General features: G+C 37.7%; 1 protein-coding gene across 1 annotated transcript in view; it reads left to right on the top strand.

Moving 5' to 3' along the window:
• The window catches only part of FBN2 (fibrillin 2), a 224140-nt gene extending 199267 nt beyond the window's left edge, over nucleotides 1-24873 (top strand). The window contains exons 53-65 of the mRNA XM_082380764.1: nucleotides 272-391; nucleotides 1292-1414; nucleotides 1848-1979; nucleotides 6898-7023; nucleotides 8331-8537; nucleotides 9488-9613; nucleotides 11218-11340; nucleotides 12682-12798; nucleotides 13419-13547; nucleotides 15261-15380; nucleotides 19867-20098; nucleotides 21343-21514; nucleotides 23390-24873. Coding sequence (XP_082236890.1) covers nucleotides 272-391; nucleotides 1292-1414; nucleotides 1848-1979; nucleotides 6898-7023; nucleotides 8331-8537; nucleotides 9488-9613; nucleotides 11218-11340; nucleotides 12682-12798; nucleotides 13419-13547; nucleotides 15261-15380; nucleotides 19867-20098; nucleotides 21343-21514; nucleotides 23390-23764 — 2102 coding nt within the window. The 3' untranslated portion in view covers nucleotides 23765-24873. The remainder of the gene's footprint in view (nucleotides 1-271; nucleotides 392-1291; nucleotides 1415-1847; nucleotides 1980-6897; nucleotides 7024-8330; nucleotides 8538-9487; nucleotides 9614-11217; nucleotides 11341-12681; nucleotides 12799-13418; nucleotides 13548-15260; nucleotides 15381-19866; nucleotides 20099-21342; nucleotides 21515-23389) is intronic.
• The last annotated feature ends 1534 nt before the right edge of the window (nucleotides 24874-26407 follow it).

The following is a 26407-nucleotide window of genomic DNA, read 5'->3' as shown; positions in this document are numbered from 1 at the left end:
AGCAGAACACCACATCCCTCCCTGCGTTTGTGTTTTTTTTTAGGGCAAGCCATGGCTGTCTGAGGGCTCAGATCATTGCACACTTGATCTCTCGGGATTCTCTGCCCTGCATAAAGGCCAGCCAGCCAAGGCCAAGGGGGGTTGCAAGAGTCATGTGTGCCCTGCACAGATCTGGGACATGTGTGAGGGCCAGGTGGATATTCATGGGCATAGTCCTATAAAACTAAACCTTCTCCAGATTTTGTGGCACTTTCTTATTCTTCTTTTTCAGATACCGATGAATGTTCAATTGGCAATCCCTGTGGAAATGGGACATGCACCAATGTTATTGGGAGTTTTGAATGCAACTGCAATGAAGGCTTCGAGCCAGGGCCCATGATGAATTGTGAAGGCAAGTGATACTTTTCTTTAGTTTTATTTCTTCTTGATATAGAAAGGGTTTTTCATGTCTCAGCTTTTATTTATACTATTCTGACGATCTATTGATGATTATATTCATCACAAACATATTTTCCTTTATCTCAGTGAGCATAGTTACAAAAGCTACTTTAAAGCCCTTGTCAAATTCCAGCATCTTGGTCCTCTCAGAGTTGGCGTCTGTTGCTTATCTTTTCCCTTGAGATTGGGTCACATTTTCCTGGTTCCTCAGTATGTTGGTTAATTTTGGATTATGCCCTGGATATTGTGAATGATGTCTTCTGAAATCAGTTATATTATTTTGAAGAATATTGATGCATTTGTCTTAGCAGGCAGTTAACTTGGATAAACATAAAAGCGGACCGTCAGGCCTATGGAAGACAGTGGTTCAGATTTGCTCTTTAAACCCTAGTGGCTAGCTTCTTTGATTTTGGCCTACACATGCATGGTTAAGTCAGCAACTTGGGCTGAGTTGAGGCAAAAAAATGAAAAAGGTATTTCTCCACCTCTGGTCCTGTCATTTCCGGGATTCCTCCTCATTCTTCAGCGGCCTTGGTTGCCCCAAGGCTCCCTCCCCTGAATCCTCCTGGACAGAAGCTCAGAAAGGTTCTACTGAAGATTTAGCTGCCAGGTGCTGCTGTCAGGACTGGTGCTATCCACAGGAAAAAGAAACTTGAGAACCTATTCTTTGCCTGTTGTTTGCTGACTTTCAGCTCACCACTAAAAACCACTTGAGGTGTTGTTTTTGTATTTTTTTCAGAATTTATAGTTGTTATTCGTTGGAGGATGAGTTAGGTGCAGATACATCAGTGTTTATTTGGGCAAGTAATTAGAACTCTAGACTGAGCACATGCCTGCCTGTTTTCTTGATCAGATATCAATGAGTGTGCCCAGAACCCACTGCTGTGTGCTTTCCGCTGCATGAACACCTTCGGGTCCTACGAATGCACATGCCCGATTGGCTATGCCCTCAGGGAAGACCAGAAGATGTGCAAAGGTAAGGCCACAGACAGGGGAGTAGTTAGCACTTTATTTGCCATGCTGGAAATATATTCTAATGAGTTTATAGCTCTCAGCTATCTTCTTCTAGAGCTTTACAGAAATGTATCTGACAACATTGCTGGTAGATTTCCATAACTAGGTAACAAGATACTTGATGGTCTGTCCAATCAAGTCAAAAATAAGATGTCACACTCTTGAGCTCTTATTAAAGCAAAGCTAGCCCTTTCCTGAACTTCTTATCTTTAGGACCAATGCTGAAATTTTATAAATCTAGAATACAGCCAACAGTAGAAAAAGACTGGGCTCCTCCTTTCTCTGTTACATAATAAGAGCCAGAAGACCAAAAAGGTGACTTAAAAATTCTAAACAATAGCCTGTTCCTGAAAATTTCTTACTTCTATGTTTTTCCTGTTAAAAATATTTTGTAGACCTGGATGAATGTGCTGAAGGGCTACATGACTGTGAATCTAGGGGCATGATGTGTAAGAATCTGATTGGCACCTTCATGTGCATCTGCCCGCCTGGGATGACCCGAAGGCCTGATGGAGAAGGCTGTGTAGGTAAGGCTTTATGGGATGGTGTCTTCTTATTTAATACTCCTCCTCCAAGACAGATTTACAGCGCTATTCCCAAATCATCCTAACTGCAAGCCATCTATTTTCCAGCTGTTTCAAGGCTGTGCTATATAGCTAGATTTCTTCGATCTCAGGGTCCATGCTAATACAGTAGGTTCTGGATAATACAGTGGAGATTATGCCTGTCCTAGAATATATGCCCTCTTGTTTATCATAATTCTCTGTCTTGTAAATCTAAAACATTAAATTTAGAAGTGTGGAAAAACTCCTTGAAACAGTGCTACTTACTTATGTAGCAAAATTAAAAGTATGAGTTAATATTCTCGCTTTTGTATCACTCCATGAATGAGGAGAGTAACGAGGCAGGTAATCTCCAGAACTCTGTTACAGGCTGGGTATCTCTGTGACTTAGCCATATTTTTTAATGTTTTTGGACCTCAGTTAATTCATCTATAACGGGAGGAGGTAGGGCTGGGGCTCTAAGATGACCTCAGGAATTTGAAATGTTATGATTTTATGATGTGTACTGAAGTATCACGCCGTGTAAGCTGGTCATGGCCACCCCATCCAGTATTTCAGCACTTATTCCCTAAAGTGTTGTCGCCTGGGGCACTGCAGCCCACGACACAGTCTTCCTCCTTCTTGAGAATAAGTGGCTCCCCTTCTTTAATTAAGAATCTGCTGTGCTCCCTTTTTAACCTCCAGTACCTGGAAAAATGTGGATATTTTTGAAGGAACATTTGAAGGTTACTAATAATTTCTTATTTGGGAAAAAATAACATAATAATAGTATTTCTTAAAATAAATCTATTAGTGATTGCCTGGTGCTAAGAGTCAGAATGGAGAGTGGCTGCAAACGGTCACTGGGGATCCTTTTGGGAAATGGAAACGTTTTAAAACTGGATTGTGGCAATGATTGTAAGACTCTGTAATTTGCTAAAAATCATTGAACTGTACACTTAAACATGGAAATTTTATAGCCAGTAAGTAATACCTCGGTAAAGTTGTTTTTAAAAATGAATCTACCATAGGAAAAGAAACATAAGGATGTCCACTAAATTTTGATTGTAGTAACAACCAAAAAAAAAAAAGAGTAGGAAACAACCTAAATGCCCATCACAGGACGACAGCTAAATAAATGTGGCATGGCAATGCTATGAAACCTTACAGAGCAGTTAAAAGGAATAAAATAGATATGTGTATATACTGAAGTAGAAATAACTCTAAATATTTGGTTACAGAATAATATGTACAATGTGTCATATTTTAAAGAAAATTGTAAATCATACAGTATGTTTTCTGTAGGTACATATGCAAGCCAGTAAATACACAGGAAAAGATTTACTTATTTATTTATTTTTAACCATTAATTCTTTATTTTTGTGTTTAAATTGCAACATCATATTGGAATACAAAAGCTTTTCCCCAAGGCCAGCATGCTTTCTTCCACAACAAATTACACTCCAGGTTCTCACTATTGATAACATATATTTAGTTACAAGATGTGCATGCAAAAGCAAAATATGATTTGTGTGACTTAAGGCATTGTGAATACTTAATAAATTTGGTGTAATGAATATTATTAGGAGAGAGAAATGATTTGAAAGTAATAAAATTGATGATATAACACGAATCAAGAGGAATATAAGGTAATTATATCATTTTACTGTATTCAGCAACCAGAAAAATCTGAATTTTAGCTATCAAACTGGAAAAATATGGTGTATTATTTTCTCTGCAAATACCCAAATAGATTAAAAATTAAAAGAATCTATTAAGTTCATTATACAATATGCAAACTGTAAAATATTATTAATCTTTTCTATCATTACTAGGTTTCTGTGGCAACTTGGAAAATCTTATGCTCAAGAGAAATTTCCCAACATTTGTTTGCATTGTCAGGAAAATTTTTAAAAAGGAAAGAAAATAAATCTAAGATTTGTAGCAATCAGGTCTTTTTAGATATGTTTCAGTTATACATTTTGAGTTACAAAAAATATACCATTAAAGCAGACAAGATCCAGATGGATGCTAAAATTTGTGGGCAAAAATTTAAGAGAAAAAGGATATAAACGCCAATTCGTAAAAAAAGAATTAAATCCAGGGACACTATTGATATTAGAGGTTACTGGTCTGAAGTGAATTCAACTTTATGTGTCAATTTTAACTTTTTACTAAAGAGTGAATTCCTGAATTACGTGTGTAATATTAAATTAATTTTTAAATGTCTGCAACAACCCATCAGATTATAATTGGATTTCATAGTTTCTTTTAATCTAATAGATATTTCATTCAAAATCCACTACTTAATAAAGTTAAAATAGATCACCTTAGAGGTTTGGTTATTCAGTGGTTCTTTCAAAAACACTGTTTTTCTAAGATCTGAAAACACTGTTCTTACAAGATCTGAAAACCAAGTTAAACCTAGACTCCTAAGTCATGTTTATAGAGTAATATATGTTTCTCAAAGTGTATGAAAGGGTAGAAATAACATGTATGAAAGACACTGTTACAATTCTGACTTCTTCTTACGCATGAGATCCGTTGTTTGTTTTTTTTTTTTGGTTGCGTTGGGTCTTTGTTGCTGCATGCGGGCTTTTTCTAGTTGCGACCAGTGGGAGCTACTCTTCGTTGCAGTGCATGGGCTTCTCATTGTGGTGGCTTCTCTGTTGCAGAGCATGGGCTCTAGGCACGCAGGCTTCAGTAGTTGCAGCACGTGGGCTCAGTAGTTGCGGCGTGCGGGCTTCAGTAGTTGTGGCGCACAGACTTAGTTGCTCTACGGCATGTGGGATCTTCCCAGACCAGGAATCGAACCCATGTTCCCTGTATTGACAGGCGGATTCTTAACCACTGCATCACCAAGGAAGTCCCCATTGTAATTCTTTTTGTTAAGTTCTCTCAGGGATTCTCAGTGCCAAAGGTGGGAAAGCAAAAGTAATCCAAGACTTTAAGATACATCAAGTTATCTTTCAAGTATAAAAGCTGTACTATATATCATCAAACATGGCGGAACTCACTCAGTATATCCAACAAAAGCCCTTCTTGAAAAAAGTAATTCAAATCAGACAACTAAAATAAATCAAAATAAAGGTATCAACATTAGGGACAGGATTAGATCAAGAAGGTAGACCTTGAACCCTCAGATTCTAGAAATAAGAAACACTATACAATTTTTTAAATCCATAACTCAGTTTAATACTTTTGCATATACTTTAAAATTTATGCGATAAGTTTCCTAAAAGAAAAAAAAATATCTTTAACAAGAAATATCACAGTGAGTTTCAGAACAATAAGAGCAAGTGAAAATCCTTAAAGCTCCCAAGAGAGCAAAACCAGATTTCCTACAAATGAACCTTAATACTGGGTAAAAGAAAACAATGGAGCATCAGTATTTTCAAAACATTCTAAGGAAAAATAATTTTGAACTAAAATTTTATATTCAATCTAGTGATAAAGCAAACAAAAATATGACATTGTCAGAAATGTGTTCTAGAATATTTATCACCCACGTACCCTCTCTGAAATGATTACCAAACTATATTCCAATATATTTTTTAAAGTTAATTCAAGAGGAAGTAGTAGTATACGTGAAGCAATGGTAAGCCAAGAAACCAGTAACCCTTATTATGTGGTTTAAATAGATGCTGGTGGTCCATAAAAACAAAAACATAACAAACCAAAATTTCTTTACCACATCAACATGGCAGGTGACACAGGGAGAGAAGAGAAAGAACTCATACCAAGGTACTCATTATGGTCAGAAGCTTTTGAAACAGATACCTCTTGATATTAATAGAAAAATATTCATTAAAGTGTATGTTGAAGTTGTTTCATGGTTACCACTGGAAGAATAGAAGATTACAACTTCCAGACATGAGTTAGGGATGAGAGGAGGGCAGAGAAAACTAGACTGATCGAAGAAATATTGAGAGAAGGGGGCAATAGCATGGTAAATATGAAATAATATAAAATGGCAGGCAAGAGTCCAAACATATCAGTTTGGAAATAGTTCAAATTTCTGTTAAAAAGCAAATGTACTTTTAAAAATTCTTTTACAATGCAGCTTGGTGCTTTTTACAAGAAACGTACCAAATCAAAATGTGAGCTAGATTGAAAATAAAGGGGTAGGACAAGATATTCAAGGCAAATGCTAATAAAAAGCAAGCACATGCAAAGTAAATATTAACAGATTGAAGACTGAAAAGTATAGACATGAAAGGAGCAATTAATCAGAAGGATTTAATTGTCATGAGTTCTCATGCTTCTGACAACAATTGATTTGAAAAATACCTCAAACAAAATTTACAAAATATCAAATAAACACAATAAGTAAGTATATAGGGATTTTAAGAAAACAATTTTGCTCTAATATATTTATTTATTTATCACCAACCAAAAGAGCAGTACGACCTAAATTCCTTCTTCCATTAGCTGCCCTTAACACACTGCTCCGCTCCTGTGATTTTACTCAAAGTCAGTCTAGGAACTTGTCCTTTATCTGTGGCCTAAGTGCCCTTTTACCCTACTCTCCACCTCTCCCTAACACCTACCCCCCTCCCCTGCCCTGAGCCTCTCTCTCATATCACATAAATTGGCATCCTCTTCCCCAAAGTTCTTTCTCTCCTTGTCAGTAATCCCTTTTGGAGGCCAATTTTCTAATTCTCCATCACATATCACCTCTCCCCCGAAAAGAGGAAGAGGAAAAGAAAGAAAGGGAAAAAAACACTTTGTTAACAAAGAACCCATCTTGGAAGGATGAGGTAAATTTAAAAATAAGTTAGTATTCTATCATATTAGTATTTTGGTGAGGAAGTTTTAAATATGATATAACCCATTAGAAGATAAATTTGTAAATTACAATTTTATAGTCTACTCATGATTCACATTATTTGTTTTTCTAAAGATGAAAATGAATGCAGGACCAAGCCAGGAATCTGTGAAAATGGGCGTTGCGTTAACACTATTGGGAGCTATAGGTGCGAGTGTAATGAAGGCTTTCAGTCAAGCTCTTCAGGCACTGAATGCCTTGGTAAGTTGATAAACGAGTATATTTTACTTGGTAAATAAAACATCTGTTTTGTGACATCATTGCAGAAGAGTTCTACATATGTATCCTTGTCTGCTAAACAGATTCCCCAATCTGAGTAATCCACGTACCTCTTCCTTAAAGGTAGACATCTATTAAGATGACGTATTAGTATATGTATGCGTTGTTCCTACATCTGTGCTTAATGTAAATAACCATCTTAAATGGTCTTTCCAAAATTAAGATCAATTAAGCTCTATGGAAAATGTGACTTTAGTAAAACTTACATCAGGGGATGATTTAATTCCAAAAGAAAATATTTGCTATGTAAGGTAAGCTTTGCTATATTAATGACATTAAAGAAAATGCCACATTTCAAAAATGCAATGAAAGTTGATTTTTATTTTATGGTACAGGAAAATGTTTTACAAAATATTTTCTTGTGGAAAATATAAGTCTCAGACATTTTAATGATAACATGCATACATCATAAACCATTTTAGTTAATTATGAGCAGGTGTAAAAGTATGGAGTAGTAAAATTTAAGGCAAACAAAGAGAAATAGCACTCATCACTGGATTTGGTGCAAAAATAGAACATTTCAACTACATCAGATTGTTCTCAAAATGCTGTCATCTGCTTCAAATCCTAGGAAATTATTAGTCAAGAAATTGGCTATTGTTGTCTTAAATCTAGACCTTTTTGGAAATAGAAAAGATAACCTACAGAAAAAGTGTTCTTTTCTGTTCATATTATTAACAGTTCATTAGGATGGTTCTTAAAACCACATAAAAGATCTCTTTGCCTACTTATATCAGTGAAATCCCTTTATTTATAATTAAAAAACTACTTAATCCAGTGTTTGAACAGTCTTTTAGATGTCTAAAATACAGGAGATTAGATTGAATATGTACCAAAATTATAACATAGTCTAGAATTTGCTTTTCAAAAACAAATCCTGTTGCTCATTTGCTTATTTAAAGGGAAGTAATTTTCTTTGATTTTCCTTTTACCTGGATTCTACAGGAATGGTAGTTTACTATCACTTAGCTGCAGATGAAAAAAAAAGAAAAATCCCAAATCTATTTCTTAAGTATAGTATCACTTATTATTAAATTTAATAAACTGTGTTTAGTGAAAGAACACTCTGTGAAATTAATCTCCAACAAAACTTTCTAATCATTGTCTTAAAAGAATATTTAGCTTTTAAGAAAGTATTTCTAAGGAGAACATTGATTGTCCTATTTAATTTGAAGACCAAGGTGTCAGTTCCTTGACATTGATGCCTATTAACTACATTGTCATTTCAGACAATCGACAGGGACTCTGCTTTGCAGAGGTATTGCAGACCATGTGTCAGATGGCATCCAGCAGCCGTAACCTTGTCACAAAGTCAGAGTGCTGCTGCGATGGGGGGCGAGGCTGGGGTCACCAGTGTGAGCTCTGCCCACTTCCTGGAACTGCCCAGTACAAAAAAATATGTCCTCATGGCCCAGGATATACCACTGATGGAAGAGGTAAGGAGTTGAGGAAATTCATGCATATTATTAACACAGTGAACATTAATTCAGATTAATTTGAAGGAGGTAAAATAATAGCTAAAATATGTGTGAGTATGTTGTGGTTGTATATGCTTTTCGCTAATGCTTCAGAGACTTTAAAAGGTATAATCTTCATATCAAATCTAAAAGGCAGAATCTATTATTATTCCTATTTTAACAGATAGAAACTGAAGCACAAAGCTTAAACGATGAATCATTTTCCCAAGGTCACAGCCTTTTTAAGGGGTGGACCACGGAATGGAACATATCTGTCTAACCCCAAAAGCCATGTTTAACCCCTGAACTATACTTGCTTCATTTAAATAAAGGTTGCTTGTTTGTTTGCGTGTAACGCATTTGTTTGAGTGTACGCAGGAACTCATTCTGTTTGCAACATATTTACAAACCAGCAAGTCTCATAAATGATTAGTAGTTTCCATTTTTTGTGGTACAATCAGTATACTAATGTCTTAAAAATATCATTTTCCTCTATTACTATACAGATTCTCAACCCTGTGCTTGATTACTTTGCTAATGAAACCCTTTCTTCAGTCTAATGCAAGTGTGAATTTAAAGCCAATCCATGGTATACTATCACAAATTCCAAATTAGTTGAACTTCAGAGGGGTAGCTTTCTAGATTCCCAAAAAATAATTCATACTTAGATTGCAGAACGAGTAGACTTCGATGGGGCTTTCAACATAGCCTTCCGTTTGTTTACCTCTTCCTATCACTTCAGATTCTTTTTCTTCTCTCCCTTCCATGTTGCCACTGGACTGAATGATGAAAAGGTACACCAGCACAATTACGAATGTTGGTTCTTAGTGATCTGTCAATTCCTTAATTTCTCTTAGTTTCTAACCAGTTTTATTCTTGCGTCTGTATTAACTTACATTTGTTTTTGCCTTGGGGTTTTTGGCGCACAGATATTGATGAATGCAAAGTTATGCCAAATCTCTGCACCAATGGTCAGTGCATCAATACCATGGGCTCCTTCCGATGCTTCTGCAAGGTTGGCTACACCACGGACATCAGCGGAACCTCGTGTGTAGGTAAGGCGAGGCGAGGCGTCTCTGCATCTGGGTGGTTGTTTCCTACATGTCATTTACTGTCACTAGAGTATCTTTATTATGGAGCTTTGGAGTGTACATTTTGTTAAAAAGATGCCATTCCTTTCAGTAATGTGGTTCTTAATATCATAGGAGTTGTCCAAGGCCTTGTCTAGCAATGTGAGACACAGAACTGTTCAATTCATCAAAAAATCTGTGCAATTAGGGAAACATAGAAATTATTAAAAATATATTTTCAACATTTTATGTTTAATTTAAAATGTATAAAGGCACATTTGTTTGTCATTCTTTTAATGAAAGAATAGGACTTTTGATTGTGAAATTGTGTGTTTGCATATGGAGAGAGTGCTTTTTGCTTGTTTCTCATTGTGGTTTTTTTGCATAAAATATACCAATTAAGCATCATCTAAAATTTCCAGTTGCAAAGCAGTCTCAGTATAGAGACCTTCTACATTTTTACAATCTCTTTTTCTAATTTATTTTATTGTCTCATCGACACCATTCTGTGACAATTGGAGGGGGTTGGTAGCTTGCCTTTCTGAGTCTTTCCAAAGCATTTAGTTTTCATTAAAGAAAAAAAACTTTTCTCCTTCATATTTCATCAACTTACAGCAACTTGTTTTAATAACAAGCACACCTGGCATGAAAAGGTTAAGAAAAACCAAACTAAATCTTAGTAAACATTCAACCCACTTGTTTGGGCAAGAGAGTGATAGAGACTAGGCTATCAATCATGAGCTTTTAGCATTCTGTGGGCATCAATCAATGTGTTTTATGGGGGAAATGGAGATGATTTGCTATCAGAGTCCTAGCAGAAAGAAGGTGGCATATTCAAATGAGGACAGTTTACGGAGACTTGTTTTTGACAAAGAGACAGTACATAAAGGTGTGGGCAGAGTGGGCAGAAACTACAAGGGATAATGCTGAGCGCTGGGGCTGTACCACCTCTGGGCCAAAGACAGAGGGAAAGATTGAAACTTAGAAGAGGGAGGAAGTTTTGCCCAGAGACCTGCCTTGAGAGCATCTGTGACCTCTGATCCCATCTTGCGAGGAGGCAATTGAGGAATTAAGGACCAGCCTGAAGACAGAGGGCAGGAGAGCCTGCTAATGGTGTCTGTGCAGTTCAGCCTCCTGGGCCCGAGAGCAGGGTGGACCAGGGTGAGGACTGCATCTGAAGGGGGAAGTGGAAGACTTCCAGCACAGTCTGTGATGCCGAAAGATTCTTAGGGGAGTGTCAGCTAAGAGAGTTTGAGAATTTCTGCCACATCCACGTGTCAAAGGAAAGAAACTCTAGCCTTTAAGTCTATGATTCTCAAGCTGTAAACCAAAGTACACCAATCTAAAAAAAATCTAGTGTATTTTTTTGAACCCAGACAGTTGTTCCGGATATTACAATATTTGCCCAAGACACGCTCGACAGAGTAAACCAGTAAATTACTTTAGAGAAAATTGTTCTGTGCCTCGTTTCTATTTTCCATTTTAAGTTGAAGAGGAAAAGAACAAGATGAAGTGAGAATATGGAGGGAGGAAAGGGACTGGTTTTTCCTTCTAACCAATAATTTAATCCTCACATCACTTTTGCTTAGATCTTGATGAATGTTCGCAGTCCCCAAAACCCTGCAACTTCATCTGCAAGAACACCGAGGGGAGTTACCAGTGCTCCTGTCCTCGGGGCTATGTCCTACAAGAGGACGGAAAGACGTGCAAAGGTGAGTGAAGAGTCTGCATTCATGACCCTCTCTTTTTTCAGATTCAAAGTCAGCTAATCAGGGATGATACTGTGTGTCTCACCTTCACTAAAGCACATCTTCCTAGTGACCATTTTATGATTCATAGAAAATTCTACCAAAGGACACATGCCAGGAGGCAGAGAGAATTAAAACCTGGGTTACAGTCGTTTGCTTCTTACAGCAAACCACACAAACTGAAAAATAAATAATACAAAAAGCTATGGTGAACGAAGAGATTGAACAACTAAAATAATATTTATTTTGTTGCTTATCTGAGATTTCATTTCTCTAAACTATCTTGATTACACGTTTACTGCAGAAGATTGAAAATGAATAGGTAAATTTAAATGTTTGCTTACATAGTATTAGTAGTAATTATCAAACTAAGTTAGATAATTAAAAGAGCTTCAATACTATACTCATACGTTCAATTTTATAGTAAACCTCATCGGTATGAAAATAATGGACTGAGGAAATTCCTGTCTAATTAAATTTTTGAAATACAGTTTATTCTCAAGAAGATGAAGTTTTATTTCCAAGAAATACCAAAAAACAAATAGAATAAAATAATAGGAAGCAATATTATTCTCTTGGCTCTACTTAGTGAACCATTATGAGTCAATTTAATTTTGCACGTTGTTTATAGTTATTTTTATTTGAGTGCAACTGTGTGTGTGTTTTAAGCTTTAAAATGATTAGTCTTGTCTACATCTTACATTGCTCTGTGAATTTATTTAAATGTATTTTCCCATACTAAGTTCCAATCCAACCAAAATCAGATTTTGAGTTTTCTATCAGCATAGTTCAAATACTAGTTCCATTTATGACTAGAATCATAGATGCTGTGTTTTTGCTTCTTCTGGTATTTATGATGGTGTTTTCATTTGGATCCTGAGAACCTGACTCAGTGTTTGTGTTAAGACCTTCATCAATTTTCAGATTCTGTTTTATTTTTGTTTAATCCCTTCTTTAATAGAAGTAAGTGGCCAACCATGTACTAAACTGTGCATTAAATACAAGAATTATAACCTTTGGATATTAGTTTTGAGAACAGTTCACGAACACCACTATGATTCATCCTTTCAGTTTTTTATTTTAAGAAAACTTTGTATGTATGTATCACCTTAGCCATCCTATCATTGTAGCCCGTAATATTTATGCTGCTTAAGTATGCGAAAAGAAACTCCTTGCCATATGCATATGGATATCTACAAAGCTTCCAGCAAAAATCTAGACAAAATACTCCTGGTGGCTTCATGAGAAAGGAGGCAAAGCCAGATAACTCTGCTCCAATTTTCATAGGCTTCTCTTTCATTGCAGACCTTGATGAATGTCAAACCAAACAGCACAACTGCCAGTTCCTCTGTGTCAACACTCTGGGAGGTTTTACCTGTAAATGTCCACCTGGTTTCACACAGCATCACACTGCTTGTATTGGTAAGACAAAACTACAGAAGGGAAATTTTGCAAACTTTTAGTAGAAGCCTAAAACTGTACTTAAAAAATGGTAGAATAATGGCTCAGTATTTACATTAAAACCAATCCCTCATAATTAGTGGTCTAAAAATGTTGTTAATAATATATATATTTTTTCACTAGAACAACATCCAAAGGAAAATATCCTGTATAGTCCAAGCACATGCACACGAGGTGTATTCCAGGCAATGCCTTTATATTGCATTCTAAATATAACCATGTGTGTTCAGATAAAATATGATTAAAGGCTCACTATAATTTAGAACATGCTAATGAACATGCTGGGTTTTTTTTTTTTATGTTAGAAGACACACAGGTTAAGAGACTTTCAGTCTGTACTATCGAAAACCATGTCCTCAATTGACCCAAAATATGCTCTAATTTCAAATCTCTTGAAATATATTTTTTCTGACCATTTTTGCCTTTAACATAACCATGAATAATGGTATACATTTCCCTAAAGTTCTGTTTTCACATCATGAAACTTAGGCTTTCATACTTCACTTTTTACTTCATGTAGTAAAATTTGAGTCATATAATAATTGGGAAGCTTGACGCTCTCCCACTTTGTGCTTTGCTAGACAACAATGAATGTGGGTCTCAGCCTTCACTTTGTGGAGCAAAAGGAATCTGTCAAAACACCCCTGGAAGTTTCAGCTGCGAATGCCAAAGAGGGTTCTCTCTTGATGCCACGGGACTGAACTGTGAAGGTGAGTTTACTTGCTCAAATATTCTTATTCTAATACAGCAAACTGTTTTCTTTTAACTTCCAAGCCACTCAATGAGCAATTGAGATCATCTCAAAAGAAAAAAAAATTAACAAAATAAAACCCAGAAATTGATTTTTTTGTTCATAAATTTTCATATATCATTTTGGGGACAGAGGAAAACCTAAATGTGATGAAACAAAAATTCTGTGAGTACACATTGGCTTCTAAAGTAACTGTTTACCTAATTACTGATCTAAAAAAGAATTGAACTGAAAAAGAATCCTGTACCTAATTTAGTTTACAGTAGTGTATGATTAGACCAGAAAAAAATTGGATGTGTGTTCCATGATACTTGAATGTGTAAATGTTACGTGTAAGACAAAGAACGAATTATAGAGAACCGAAAAAATGTACAGAAAGCTCTGGGGAAAACTGATGGCGATTTTATTTGGTCTGAGACTCCTGATTCACTCTCTTTTCTACAAAGGGCATTTCCTATAAAGTCTCTGTCACAATAGGTATTTCCTATTAAGTCCAAGGGAACATTTAAGTGGGAATAAAATAAGAATTTGCCTGTGGTCAATAAAATATTATATTGTTCTTCAGTATTTCCATTACAAGTGCTAGCGTATGAGACAAATGTACTAGGATTGGTAGCTTTTACGAAATGCTCATGCCAGAGAGTCTGAGAGCATATACATCCCCTTTATATTTTTATATACAATTGTAATTTATGTCTTTATTGATATTAGTCACCCTTTAATTAATTATTCTTAGAAATATATGATTTTGAATTCTAGAAATATATTCAAAATTGTTAATATACTTAAGAATTACTCAAAGTTTTTAATATACTCTAAGAATTATAGGACTTTTGTATGTATCTAATTTTCCGCCAAGAAAAATTCAATTTAAAAATTTTCTATTTTAATATTTTGTATTCGAAGTCATTGAGACTTTGAAAGTATTCTGAACATACAGCTGCTTGCCATGTGTGAGTTTGGCTTGTAACCATCCACATAAGATATCATTTATTAATTATCCATATAAATTTGTTACGCATACATCAGACATGCCAATTTCATTTCACTTTTTATGGGTAGGTTTCAAAGCCTCAGTTGTCATTCCAGGAGAGTATGCATGTCTGAACAAAGAAATTATTCCATATGTGTCATAATACTATATCGTGTCTAAAAATAACATATTTAGAATACTTTAAATTTGCATCTAATTAATCTTGAATGGTAATAAAATTTTTTGTGTGCAAACCATTATACTTTTTAGGTATTTCTGTAGTGCTTGTATCTTCCCAAAAACGAGGATTACATGTCGATCACTTTTGAACCTACTGGAATATATAACGCAAATATATTTATATCATTTACCAAATAAATCATACCGTATATAGTCAATCCATCCAAAATGCACAACATTTGTGGTTGCTATGGTTGATTTGCTGACATTAAGTTGTTATTTAGAGCACTGACGTGGCATGGCTGGTGGATAGCATAAGAATGATGTGGTTTCTTATCTCAGAACCGTTCTCTGCACCACCACTGATTAATAACCATGGGACTTGGAAAAATCACAGCCCCTCAGTATGTCTTGTTTGTTTGTTCCTGTGATAATAGTTACCCCAGGCTGTGTTTGGGGTTCATTTAAGAATAGTAGAAGAAAGGTTACATAAAGATCTTGCCGGGATTGTTTTTGCAGATGTTGATGAATGTGATGGAAACCATAGGTGCCAGCATGGCTGCCAGAACATCCTGGGAGGCTACAGGTGTGGCTGCCCTCAGGGGTATATTCAGCATTACCAGTGGAATCAGTGTGTCGGTGAGCACTCGCTTGTTACACAGCATCTGCCTTTCTCACCTTAAAGTATCTTTGAGTAAAACGAACGAACAATAAAGACTGGCATTTCAGTGTAGCCTTTAAACCCTAGAGCTTAAAAACCAGTACTTAGGACTGATGCATGGGGATCCATTAAACTAGTCTCTGTACATGTGTGTATTTGAAAAGATACATAATAAAAATGTTAAGTACCTAAACGGTAACTCAACTAGAGCTCTCATAATTTTAATTTTCTGCTAGGTGTAATTCTAAGTTTCTGAAGATGGTGTCAAGAATCATCATTTAGTATCTTTTGATTTGGGGTTGAAGGATTGCCCATCCATCCCCCTCATATAAATCTAAAGGGATTCAGATCAACTTAATGAGCACCATTCATCTGTGCTCTCCAGTCACATATTTAATGAAGGGGCTAAAGGATTTTAAGGTAGAAAAAGTACCTAGTTACAGCAAATTCTCTTGAAAACTCCATCCAAAAGTGTTTATAAAATAAAATCCGTAGGCACTCAGCTCCCTTTCTTGCACTTGATAGAGTCATGGAAATTCTCCTTTTAAGGGGAGATTGATCAAAGGGAACATTACTCTCTACTTGAATAGCTGGCTAACTTAGTTAGCATATGCCTAATTTCTTGGCTCCATCTGAATGCCCTTCATAGAGGCACCACCCAACACAGTGTGACATTGGATGCTGGCACAGCAGAACAGAAAGGGGAACAGTGGTCCTGCTGAGAAACAGCGGGGTACTTCCTGTTTCTCTGTAGTCATTTAAATTACCCCACGTGTATTTCAAATATTTTACTGTGAGCAATCCACTAAATAAATTAACCTGATTTTATCCTTGGTGATCTTCTCAAAAGAAATTTCTAATGGCAGTTTAGTGAATTGAGAAAATCAAGACAAATTTCAAAGGAGGGAAAGCAACTCTGAAAGTCATCGCAGGTCTGCTGTGGCCTTGTGCCAGGGTAAAGACAGATGCTTAGCCACACCACAAATAGACACTCGTGGGGGAAATGCAAAAACCACTAATGATCTAGGAGTTAAGGACAGAATTTGAAAGGATTATCAAAATGATGAGTTAGGCAGTCAATCAAAATAACTTCATAAGTTTAGTTTACTTCTTTTCTCTTCATAGAAAAAAAAATGTCACAGAAGTTGTTATGCCCTGATTTATTGATTCATAAACAGAGATGTTTAGAGTGTAGGCACACTCTTCAGAACATAGGGAATGGTACTTTTTTAGATAGCTGTTAAAACAGTGTGAAACGATTTTATTGTGTTGTTTATAAAATATGAGGCCCGACCCTCTATTTGGTTAATACCACAGGCTTCTTGGTTAATTCTACAGAACTTAAAGCAAAAGAATGATCCTCTAATATTTCACACGTGTCAGCTTAACTAAAATTCTTGTTTTTAAAGTGATCATAAGTGGAAATAGGAACATGTATGGAGTATCAGCTCAATTTCTAAGTTTTTAAGTTTCCTGGAGTTTCTGTCTGTAAGCATTTAGTGCGAAAATAGCCACACAGGTTTTCACTGAATTTGGTCTGACTTAAAGTCAGGGCTATGTGGTGTATCCCAGTTCTTCTTGGTGGGATCCTTGGAATAGGCACTTAAGCAAGGCAGTCACCCCAGAGCAGCTCACGCTGGAGTCCAGCCAGAGGCCAGTGTGCCTTGTAGTCAGGAGAGACCCCCATGGGCAGAGGGATAAGTGGTTTCAAAGATGAGTTCAAAGCTAAAGATACATAAGCAGATATCCCCAACTGCAAGAATTAATTTGTTAGCTTGCTCTGCTAAAATGAGCCTCTGTAAGCAGCAGGCCCCTGGTAAGTAAGATGAAGCAGGGGTTTAATTTGAAAGATTCGAGGTTCTGTGCAGGGTTGAGCAGTCCAGCTGGTCTCTAATAAAATTGCTGACTTTCTTGCCTCGAACCCACAGAACACAGTTGGAATTTTAACTCAAATATATGGCAGTAAGAGAATTAAACAACCCATTGGGAACTAATAAAAGCAACAAGTTAGCAAAATAACAAGCATTATAACAAAATGCAAATCGAAAGGCCACAAATCATTTTTATCTGTCACTATGGGTATGAATACCTTCAGTTATTCATATGATTGAGGGGGGAATATAGTATGAAGTATTTCAGACAGATTTAAGTGGGGTCCCCTTGTAAAAAGACAAAAATGTTAGTGTATCAGATAACTTAAGTAATATTAAATTGTAAACCTACAATGTTGTTAATACTACTACCAATTTAAGAAAAACGACAGTTCTTGTACGTGTTAATATTGAAAAAAGTTTTTAATTCAAATGAATACTTTCAGAAGTTTCCAGCCAGTTACCACAGAACATTTATAACATTCTGGTACGTAGATTGTACAGATTTAGGTAACATTCTCAAATATATGCAAGCAGGACTATTATTCCAAATTGAAAATAAGGGAATATTATTAACGTTTGCATATGATTACTTCTTAGTATATGAAGCTTTGGGTTATGTGGTGTCAGCAACTTCTAGTTCCTTGTATGTCCTTTTCAAAATAACTTGAACATGGTTTAGCGAGGCTTGAGTCAGCTCAAAGTAGGTCTCAAACAGGAACATATTTTCAAAGTCAGATTACCTAAGCCTATAGAATTATGCTGTGATGTACGGTTATAGCATATAAATGTGAAGTCTATCCTGGTGCTTCCAAAAATTTTACCTATTTAAAAATGTTCTTGTCAGTGGTATGTTTAAAAGCAATTTATTCAACTAATTGGTTTTGCCTGGTAATTATTCTACCTAACACAGTGTCGAATACTATATTCATAGCAGGGTCATTTTGTTAAATTATAACCTAACTCACATTCTCCATTAGGAGAGAAACACCACATATAAATGTCAGATTTAATTATAAAAGCAGATGAGCCTTTGAGGCAGAATTCTAAGTCTTTCGTATGTAGAAATAAAATAGTTATATTTATGTCATAGGTAGCCTGGTTATTAAGAATTTATTCATATACTTTCTCCCCATGAAATGAAGGCTAAGAATTTGTACATATTAGGTAATCATAGCACATTTCATATCCAGTAATTAGGAATTCTACATTTGGCAGTTTGGTTTAATTCTGAAACTATAATCACGATACAGAAATGTGCCTAATAACATCGGCCCTCTCAGTAACCTCTGTGCCGTAGTTAATGAAGTTTAATTTCCTGTGTGAGAGGCCTCTTCACTGAGACTGCATCTGCATCTTCTGTAATCTCACTGAGCTTCTGCAGATAAGCACTTCCCTCTAGCTGCTGTGTCCCAAGGGTACACCTAATTGCAAATGGGCCTGTTTCCCCACATGGGCTGAAACATAGACTTGTCAGGTATTAGGTAAACAGACACACTATGCTCCAGTGCAGTCACGAGAATTTGAAAGAATTCCATGGACCAAATGTGACTGGTGCCCAGGGTGACTTTTGGATTATAATAAAGCCCACAGGGGTCAAGCCACAAAATAGGTATCAACCAGATAGTTAAGAGCAAAATTGTCGTCTCCAAAGTTAAAAGCACAATCAAGCTTTGAATTTGTAAAAATGATAAGAGCAGCTGAAAGTATCAACCTGTAATTATCTTGCTGTCAGGCATTTATGGTATAATGTGAGTCATTAAACTAGTAAAACCTATGTCAGCTGATGGCTTGGTGCAAACCCATGTCATAAGGCAAAGTCTGCATTTGATGCATTCTCAAGTGTTAAAAGTGTACGAGGTTATTGGTTCAGAAGTTTCAATTAAATAATGTTTATTTCAGTTATTTTCATTTAAGGTATTTAAATTTTTTATCTGTTTTTCTTTCCATATATAGTGAAGGCTTTGGGAATTGCTGGGAGAATGGATAAAAATACAGATATAAATAGAGGCTTTTAAAAAATTGACATATAATTCACATATCATAAAATTCACCTTTTAAAATGTACAGTTCAGTGGTTTTTAGTATATTCTCACAGCAGTGTGGAAACATCAACACCACAATATCTTCATCCCCCCAGAAAGAAACCCCATACCCATTAGAAGTCATTCTCCATTTCTCCCTCCCTGCAGCTCCTGGCAACTAGTAATCTGCTTTCTGTCTCTGTGAAATCTGTCTGAAGTATAGGCTTTTGAAGTAACCCTCTGATAAGAGAATAGAAGAGTTCTTCAGTAGTCAAACTGCAAATATCTGTCCCCAGAGGCTGCCAGGGTATTCAGAAAAACCTAGTACAAACAGAATATAAAAGGGCGGGGCAAGGTTTTGTTTAAGTCATAATTTAGGGGGATTTGTTGGGTCTTGTTGTGTCTTTTAAAATTTCATAGGCTTTGCAAATCGACCATCAGGGTAAACATTTTAAAAATACAGTTCTAGAGCTATTTCCCCTGGAAAATCATAGGTACTTTGAAACTCAGGCTCTTCTTTGCCCCACTGCCCCTACCCCTTGTAAGAGTCTCTTGCTTTATGTTCATAGATGAGAATGAGTGCTCCAATCCAAATGCCTGTGGCTCTGCTTCCTGCTACAACACCCTGGGGAGCTACAAGTGCGCCTGCCCCTCTGGGTTCTCCTTCGACCAGTTCTCCAGTGCCTGCCACGACGTGAACGAGTGCTCGTCTTCCAAGAACCCGTGCAATTACGGCTGCTCCAACACGGAAGGGGGCTACCTCTGCGGCTGCCCACCTGGCTACTACAGAGTGGGACAGGGGTAAGGCCCTCCACCTCCCCGCACACAGGACGGCGAGCGTGGTCCAGCTCAGGCTGCCCTCCCTGTGTTCAGGCCGCCTGGCCGCCCGGCACTGGGAGGGGGGAGTGAATGGTGATTAAAAGCCCACAAGGGAAAAGCACTGATCAGGGCACTTAGGGAATGGGAGGAGGAAGCACATGGAAGAAGAAGCACATGGGAAGGCATGTGGATTACCTCCTTTGTGGTGAGCATAAGACTCGAACGTGTATACAGGTATCACTCTCTTGCCTCTTGAAATGGCCTGAGTGGATTCAGTTGGATTCCCTCAAGGCCAGAGACAAGCAGTTGTCTAAAAATGCTGCGGCTCACGTGTTGTCAGAGACACCTGAGTTAAGAGGTACAAATGGAAATGGCTTCACCCCAGATTCTTCTGTGAATTTTGGCAGGTGCTAGCTCCATGCTCCCTGAGGAAGGAGTTGTCCCTCTCTTTGCTCATCTGGTTTTTTGTTGCACAGAGAGGATGCGCCTGGTTGGTGTGACACTGTCTCCACAAGGCTGGGTTCCCTCCAGCTAGTCGCACTTGCCCAAGTGCAGCTGTCTCAAGTCCTATCAGCTGCAGATGAGGTGCTGGCCACCTGCATCCTTCCTTCAAGGAAGCCAGTGCTCAACAGCACAGAAGATAAGAGTTTAGGAGTCAGTCAGGGTCACCCTCCTCAGAAGGAGCAGTGTGTGAGTCAGACACTGAGGGTCGTGAACTAGTATGTCCACTGCGGGTACATAATAATGCTTGAAACAAAAGTCTTGGTGTAGACAAGGGTCATTTAGAGCCAGCTCGCTGACTCTTTCACTAACCAGAATTGGAGTTCAGAAATCTCAGTTGGTAAAGCAGAGAGCTTTGTTGTGAGCAGCAAACATAGGCTTCAGGCTTTTGAATCAAAAGAACTTCTGGCACTCTCTTTGGAAATTCATACTTTGCTTTTATCTTCTTGATTTAACTACACATAGTGCTTCAGTCTAATTAGGATTGAAAATTGGGGAAACTTGGGGCTCACTCTTAGAAGAAATTTGCTGTTCAAAATAAAGGAGAATCTCACGTATGAAGTGTTGAAGAAAAGAGTTACCAAGACTATTAGGTTTTTATATTTATGATCTTAGGGTTTGCTTTGTGGGTTTCTTATTTTGGAAAAATCTCTGCTCTACCTCTGGAAAACAGTAGTCAACATTATAATGAAGTCTAACATCACCTTGCATCCTATTGCAAATAGCCACTGTGTCTCAGGAATGGGATTTAACAAAGGGCAGTACCTGTCGGTGGATGCAGAAGTGGATGAAGAGAACGCTCTGTCCCCGGAAGCATGCTATGAGTGCAAAATCAACGGCTACTCTAAGAAAGACAGCAGACAGAAGAGAAGTCTTTATGAACCCAAACCCACTGCTGTGAGTAACCTCACTTTGTTTTGTCACCAGATCTTATCCGTATGGAGTCACGTATATTTTGCAGTAAACTTTTATGTCGGTTGCAGCCTCAGTGAAGCTAAAAGTGTCATGAAATTTATTGGCTAAATTCATGGACACACTATGGCAGAGACAAGTAAATTAAAATTAGAGGCATTTTTAGCTCAAAACACAAGGACTGGGAGACTTTAAGATTCACAGTTTCAGATCATATGTTTTCATTCTTTGATTTGTGCCAGAAGGCAATAATATGTCCTTCTAGGAAATAATTATTTTGAAATGATTCAAAAACCAAAATTATTTTGAATCTCTCCAGTTCTGTTGTATACATATGTCGTGCACTGGGCTGATTTTAATTTTCAGTAGGTAAGCCAACTAGGTCTTATATTGTAATATTTATAAGACAGGTGTTCCTCCCATAAAGAGTTTATCTCCACATAACTTATATTTTGTAAGGAGCTGAAGATCTGAATTGCCTGCTGCTGCTATGTCTTTGCTGTTCATAGTATTTAGCAGAGTGGTTAAAGGGGCGGGCCACAGACTTCCTGATTTTGAATATGTTCCCTGATCCTCCCTACTTACTACCCATGTTACATGGGCCATTTTACTTAACCTCTCTCTACCTCAATTTCTTCACCTGTGAAATGGGAATAAAAATAATTATCTCTGAAGGCTGACAAGAAGATTGAGTGATTACTGTGAAGCTCCTGGAATGGTGCCTGGCATAAGCATCGTACGTGTTCTCCGAATAGTACCCGGTATCTGGAGATGTTTTCCCCCAGACATCAGGGAGAGTACCATCCTTGTCAGTTAGTGTTACTGCAGAATTCCCCATCAAAAAACCTAGTCTTCAACTCACTGGCTGTGTGAATTGGGCAATTTGTTTCAGTTTTCTGGGCCTCAGAAACTTATTTGTAAGACTAGATAGACTTCGCTAGCCAAAAAGTCTCTGGTTCTATTTTATAATAATAAATAGGCCAGCATTACATTTACCTTGCTTAGACTGGGGTGTCTAACTGATATTTAAATATGCCAACTGAGATATTCATCAAGTATCCCAAACTACAAATCCAGAAATTCTGCTCATAAAGCCTTCCTATCGTAGTTCTGGGGACAGGATTTTGTCTGCACACTGATGGGGGCACTTCTGCGCCACTTTTCTCAAGTTCTTGGCAGGCGCCCACTCAAAGCATTGATTTTTTTTTTTTTTTTTTTTTTTTTTTTTTGCCTGTCTTACTGAAATAGCATTCCTAAACCTCCCATACCACTGACTGAGGGAGACTTGGTTCATCTGGGCCGTGCCCTATTGGTTTTTTACCAAAGCTGGTTCAAACCTGAGCCCTGACGACTCCGCAGGTCCCTCCCTCTGCACTAACAGCTCCCAGCAAAGACACTCACTCATGGTTTGTGACCATAAAATCAACCTGGGCCTTCAGAGTGAAGAGCCCTCTGGGGACAGTCCCTGCTGTTGGATAACAGCTGCACTTCTCGTTTTAACTCCGGCAAAAAAAAAAAAAAAAAAAAAAAATTACAGTCATTTCCTAAATTGTCTCTTGTTTATTATTAATAAGCATGATATTCCATAAACGCAACAAAAAAAACTTGAAATGTGAGTGCTCCCCGTAGGCCCAGACCTGTAACTTTACCTGGATAAGGCTGAGTGAGAAGTCGTAAAGATTTACAGGGCATACTCTGTGGAATTGACCTTTTCTCCCAGCCGACAGTAAGTTACAAGCAGAGTGAGGAGGGGGCAGAGATACATCGTCCTTGTGGCTGTACCCCGACAGCAGGCTCCTTTTGAGTCATCTACCTGTGCTGTCGAAGCTCTTCCCACATCGTTTCCTGCTCTTTCTCCAGGTTGAACAGATCAGCCTGGAGAGCGTCGACATGGACATCCCCATGAAAATGAAGTTCAACCTTTCCGGCCTTGGCTCTAAGGAGCACATCCTAGAACTCATGCCCGCCATTGAGCCACTCAACAACCACATCCGCTATGTCATCTCCCAAGGGAATGACGATGGCATCTTCCGCATCCACCAAAGGAATGGGCTCAGCTACTTGCACACAGCCAAGAGGAAGCTCGTGCCTGGCACACACACACTGGAAATCACTAGCATCCCTCTCTACAAGAAAAAGGAGCTTAAGAAACTGGAAGACAGCAATGAGGACGACTACCTCCTAGGGGAGCTCGGGGAGGCTCTCAGAATGAGGCTGCAGATTCAACTCTATTAACCCCTTGCAGACTTGGTTCCAGGCTCAAATCCCTGCACAGCCAGCCTTCAGAAGCCTCTGAGAAATCAATGACTAATTTTAAAGAGGGAAAAAAAAAGACTTTTATTTCTTTCCTCCCTGTCTCAGACTTTAGAATGTTGACCCTCACAGGGAGTGATAATTAGACTCTGGTGTGGCCAAAGATTTGAGTACAGAGGCAACCGTGGTTACTGTATTTTCTATATAACTTCACTTTAAAATATATTAAAAAAAAAAAAACCTAAATATTCAAGAGATCAGCATATGGCACTAAATGCACAAAAATAATGTGAGCTTTTTTTTTTCCTGTTAGCAGTCTGTAACACTTTGGGTATTTTGCTATAGTTGCTAATTAAAAAAATATAGATGTTTATTTATTTTTAATGCAGTAATATATGGAGAAATGAACAAACTATGTAAACAAAAAGGGAAACTCACTTGTTTTTCTTTAGATTTATAAATTTGAGCTATTTCTTTTAGAGGTGCTTTTTAAAAAATTCAGTAGACTCAAGAGGTGTTTCCGTTGGTTTTCTGCCAGTCATCCAACTGGTACACATCTGATTATTTTAAAGGAAGCCTCACAGAGCTGAACGGGCAGTGTAATCAATGTGTCATTAGATCCTTTATAAAGGAGACCAAAGCCAGAGCAGCTCATTGTGATGATATTTCACATCACCAGACACACCAGGCAACAGAAGATGAAGCACAACCACTGTAGCAAAATACCTTGACTGCTTGTGAGACCAGTAGCGTTGCAGGCCAAACCGTACTGTATTTCCTTCTCATAACCTCAAGGAAGCACATGTGCTACCCACAACACCTCATTCTTACCCAGGGCGTGCTGCATACTTGTGGTATTGTAGGCAGCTGAAGAACTGCTGTTCCTTCGGAAAGGAACACCTGGCGTTCTGTAGTGTTTGGTGCTGTCTTAGATTAATGGTGCATTTATTATGTTCAAGCTATTTCAGGATTGCCATATGTGCAAACAAATCATGCAGTACAGCCAAGGAATATATGTTGTTTTTTTTTAAATCCATTTTTTTTAGAATTTTCATTAATACTGTAGTTATACACCATATGTCTCGTTTTATCATAGCCTATTGTGTATGAAAGATGTTTGTACAATGAATTGATGTTTAGTTTGCTTTAGTCATTTAAAAAGATATTGTACCAGGATGTGCTAATAAGAGTACGTCCCCGCGTTCTTCTCAACCCAAGAACCTGTCCCTGGACCAGTGACCAAACCTCATATGTGAAATGGCCAAAGCACATGCAGGCTCTGGGTTGTTCCTCTCACACCTGTGCTGACCAAAGATTAGTCACCAGTTAGATCCAGTTTGGGACTTTGTTTTGTTTTCTAATAACTAAAAAAACAAACAGTGTAAATTTGTAATCAAGTGTTTATGAGGAAAAACTTATGGCTTTTGGTTTTGTTTGTTTTCGTAGGTCTGTGTATCAAATATGACACTTTTCTTGCAATAAAGCTTATTTTGGGGTAGCCTTCCGACTGAGAGTTTTATGGGACTACAACCCCTGTTTTGTCTGTGGGAGGGGCTGGGGGCTTTGCTTACAGGGATCTGTGTGAAAGTACCAGAAGGAAAGCCAGGCACATTTACAAGAAAACAAGCAACTGCTGTCAAGTCTGTGACACAAAGTAAGCAGCAGTGTTCAACTGACAATTACAATGTAAGGTCATATTCAAATTGAAGGACATAGTCAAGGCTGTTGGTTGTTCACTTCTGCGTAGACTCTAAGCCTCCAAGGACCCATCTTCCTAGAGACCTAAGAATCTCTTCACTTCATCCTCACCTGTGGTTTGAGTGCCATTGTGTTAAAGCACCCTAAAACACCTGTGAGGAAGTGAAACATTCTCTTAAGGGTCTTCCTTCTTAGGGTTTTCCTGAACTTGAGTTTTTAGGCAAAAGTATGCAGCAGGCATACCCCAGGCCAAATGGCACCTTTACCAAAAATAACAGGAAGAGATCTTCCTGTCTCTTGCAGTGTTGTACACTGTCCTCACAGGACAAGTATATAGATAGGAGAAGTCGTTTAACAGGGACTCTCTTCTGATACACAGCTGAAATGAGAACAGACACTCTCTGAAGTTAATTCTATACAAAGTTTGAGAATGTGTGTGCTGAAATTTTTCATCCAAGGAATAAGAAAACAAGGAAATATTATGACTGATCTTAATGCTGTTCTTAGCCAACCAGAAATTAGCTGCATGGAATAAGGGAAGTATTTGCCTTGAGGCATCCTTTAAAACTTAACATGCATCTTCAGTTTCATCTGGCATCTGTTACTGGTACAGCGTGAGTGCTGTAATATGAAATTACCTGGAACCAAATTTGACTCTGACTTTGAATGTTGAGCAACAGTGCTCTTAGTTTAGCTTTAACCTGCTCTGGAGGAAGTTCGAGAATCCACACCATTAGGTGCTTTACAGAGAAGAGAAAAAAAAAAAAAATCATTAGGTGCTTTACACAGAAGAATGTACTAGAAGGAAATGACTACTTCGAGATGCTCCTTCCAGGAAGAATCTTTTTGGGCACGTCTGATAGCTTTATTACAACTCTGTTATTGTGAGCACTGACGCAGCCGTGATTAGTTTGTGCCTCTCTGGTA

This window comes from Balaenoptera borealis (genome assembly GCF_965194805.1).
Source record: "Balaenoptera borealis genome assembly, chromosome: 2".
Taxonomy (NCBI): domain Eukaryota; kingdom Metazoa; phylum Chordata; class Mammalia; order Artiodactyla; family Balaenopteridae; genus Balaenoptera; species Balaenoptera borealis.
Note: the sequence above shows the minus strand (reverse complement) of the source record. Positions and strands in the feature narration are given on the sequence as shown.